The sequence below is a fragment of the Solanum pennellii genome, chromosome 8 (genome assembly GCF_001406875.1).
Source record: "Solanum pennellii chromosome 8, SPENNV200".
Taxonomy (NCBI): domain Eukaryota; kingdom Viridiplantae; phylum Streptophyta; class Magnoliopsida; order Solanales; family Solanaceae; genus Solanum; species Solanum pennellii.
Window position 1 is genome coordinate 27816773 of NC_028644.1, and position 3386 is coordinate 27820158.

The window sequence follows — 3386 nt, forward strand, 5'->3', positions numbered from 1 at the left end:
GAGGTAGGGGTGAAAAAAAATGAAATTTTGAAGTTGAAAATATTTTCTAAAAAATAAACTTAAATTTTTTTAGGGGTAGGGGAGTGGGTTGGGGATGGTAGGGTGGGTGGGCGCTGGTAGGGTGGTGTGGGTAGGGGGAGGTTGGAAGAGAATTTTCGAAAATGTTTTCTTTCACTTTTGAAAGGACATCATTTTTCTTAAATTTGAGGAAAATGAGTTGATATGGAAAACATTTTCCAAAATATTTGATCCAACCAAACATGAGAAAATTGAAAAGACACCCTTAATTTTTGTTATTTGAAGCTTTACTTTTATCATCTAAACATCGTTTTTTTTTTCTTTTTCTTTTTTAAAGAATCTTAAAAACTAATTTTAAATGAAAATAGAAATAGTTTTTCGATGTTGGGAGAAATCTAAAAATTTCTGCTCCTTAAAACAAGCAGAAGCAAAAAATTATTTTTTTGAAGACTAAAATATCTCTTTGATATGTACATATTTATCAATATATCTCTTACTAATTAATTAACATATTTCATAAGTTTGTTTAAATTTCATTCAAGAATTTAAATTTTTTAGTTTATTTTTTAATATAATAAATATTTTATTTAATTTTATGTTTATATATTATTATTTATACATATTTATATTATATATATTATATATATTATATTTTATATTTTATATTATTATTTTATTATACGTTTTATCCTACAAAATTAGAAATAAATGTAACAACAAACTTTTGTAGGATTAAAAATATGAAGGACTATACTTATTTATTTTTGTGGTGAATTTTTCGTATATAGTGATTTAATTTGTTGAATGATTTTAAATTTATTTTACTTTGAGATTTTTAGTTATATCTAAATCATGATGTTAAAATTATATTAAATTTAATTTATTCAATTTATTTATTTATGTACAACATTGATTGAAAATTTGAATATGTACATTTTAATTTAACTAAAATAAAATTTTAATTAAAACTTTTGTAGTAGAAATTTAAAATAGTTTCTCTCTATAAAATAATCTTAATATTAAAAACACATCGATACTTACCCTTTTTCATAATTTGACTCTCAAAAGCATTTTTTAAAATAAAGAATAGACAAGCATAATTGTTTATCAAAAATACTTTTTCAAATGAATATCCATCCACAAATTGTTTTCTTTCAAAACTTTTTTTTTTTTGAAAAAGTCATTTTTAAAAGTTACTTCTAAAGGTAAGTTTTTAGCAATAATATTAAACAGAGTAAGATTGAATTATGAATTATTTTGGGTGTTAGCTGGGATAAAAATAATCTGGGTCCTTCAAATTAACTCTATCCCTCCATGTATATATCTTAAGAATGGGATCTATTCTACTACTAGATAAACAAGTGTTAATAAGCAGACAACTGAGGGTCAAATGTCTGTTTTAACCATGTGTTTATTTTCATATTCAGTTGTTTGATTTATTAGTTTAGGCTTGACATTTATAGTGCAAGGACTGGAGTTCCAACGTTGCCGACATCATTTTTTTTATTTTTGTTTTAATTTTAGCTTATTTAGTGATTTGAGACATCCAACATTACGTATTACGTAAATATATTTCTTATTCATATTTAAATTATTCTCTATCTTTATTTTACATAAATTTTTTTTAATTTTTTAATTTCATCAAAAATATTTTGTCCACTAATTTTGAGAATAATTTAGTCATTGTAGATTGAGTGTGACTACTTGTAATAATATGTCACATATATTATGTAAATATATATATTGGGTCTGGACTTCCCAGCTTTTATATCTAGTAAAGTATAAGAGACATATTTAGTCTAATTAACACATGAAAATAAATTTGGACAGAAATATATAATTAAGGTATATTAAGTTTTTGTTCTGATAGTAGATAGATATATATGGCTCCTCCAACTTTTCTATGTAACTAATGAGTACTTTTATTATGATTCTAAATTTATTTATTTTTATTTTTCGATAATATAGGCTAAAGCTATAATACATCTTGCAAGTAGGGAAATGAAGGAGAACACAAAAACACCATCGACACTTTCGGAGCCACCATCATCATTATTACAATCTCAAACTGAGGTTTCTATGAAAAAATCTCTACAAAGATTTTTGCGGAAGAGAAAAAGTAGAACTCAAGCAATTTCTCCATATCATCAACTACAATAATAACATATCCAATGAAATCTCATAAGAAGGATTTGAGGAGAATACAATGTATTGCAAACTTTATCACTACTTTATGTAGATAGAGAAACTGCTTTCACGAGACTTATTCATATCTCTCCCCCCCTCCCCCCCTAAGTTTGTGTTATACTATACCTCCGTCCATTTTATAATGGCCATGCTGCGGTTTTTGAAAGTCAATTTGACTAATTTTAAAAGTTAAATTAAATTACTTTAATTGATATATTAAATAAAAAATTCAGATATTCAAAAACTATATGAAAAACACTATAAATTGCAATTTTTTTGCATATCAATATGATGAAAAAATACATTATAAAATGTTAGTCAACATTCTTATAGTTTGATTATAAAAAGGAAAATCGTGACAATTAAAAATAGACGGAGATAGTAAAGAAAAAGAATTTGCATGTCATTACCGATGAAATGGTCAGAGTTATGTAAATTCATATTTTTTGTAGAATTTTTTGTGGTTTAATTTATGTGATACATTTCATTTGTTGAGGATTAAATTGACTTATTATGAATGTTATATTAGATTATTTGAACTCAATTGTTTAAAATTTAGAAAATTATGAAAACAAAACTATACAAAAATTAAAGTATTGTAAGTTATGGTACTTTTCATAATAATATGGTCTTAAAGATACAATCACAACCTTGCCCTGTCTTGGATTTTCCCAGCCATTATTATGCCTTAATCACACTTTGTCTTTCATGTCTTAGTCACGCCTTACCTTCCATGCCTTAGTCACGCCAATGTCAAGGTTTTCCTCATTTGAATTTTATCTTGACCGAAGTCATTGTGCCTTGGCTAGGTTCATTATGTAAATCCTTATAAGTAAGTAGACCTTATCAACAAGTGACACATTTTAAGGTTGTGCAGACCTAGGACCAAAGTGGACAATATCACTAGCATACTGAGCCATTACAAATGGTATCAGAGTTACTCTTGTGTCAACCTTGTCATGTGGACCAGACTACAACTGAGTTTAGCCAAATCCAGATAAGGTGAGGCAAACCTCAGTACTGAGCATAGGAAACTTATACAATGGGGCAAACCTCGAGGACGCTAAGTCTATAATGATGGTATATGTGACACCCTAACTGCAGATTAGAAGTCCCAAATTGGCAAAACATATAAGAGATGTTAGGTATATAAGTAAGCATGTCGTACCAACTTATGTCAC

The 3386-nt window shown here is 26.7% G+C and overlaps 1 protein-coding gene across 1 annotated transcript in view; it reads left to right on the forward strand.

Annotated features, from left to right (window-relative positions):
- LOC107028258 (protein TIFY 5A-like) overlaps positions 1 to 2285 on the forward strand; it is a 10293-nt gene extending 8008 nt beyond the window's left edge. The window contains exon 3 of the mRNA XM_015229295.2: positions 1987 to 2285. Within this exon, the coding sequence (XP_015084781.1) occupies positions 1987 to 2178 (192 nt within the window). The 3' untranslated portion in view covers positions 2179 to 2285. The remainder of the gene's footprint in view (positions 1 to 1986) is intronic.
- The last annotated feature ends 1101 nt before the right edge of the window (positions 2286 to 3386 follow it).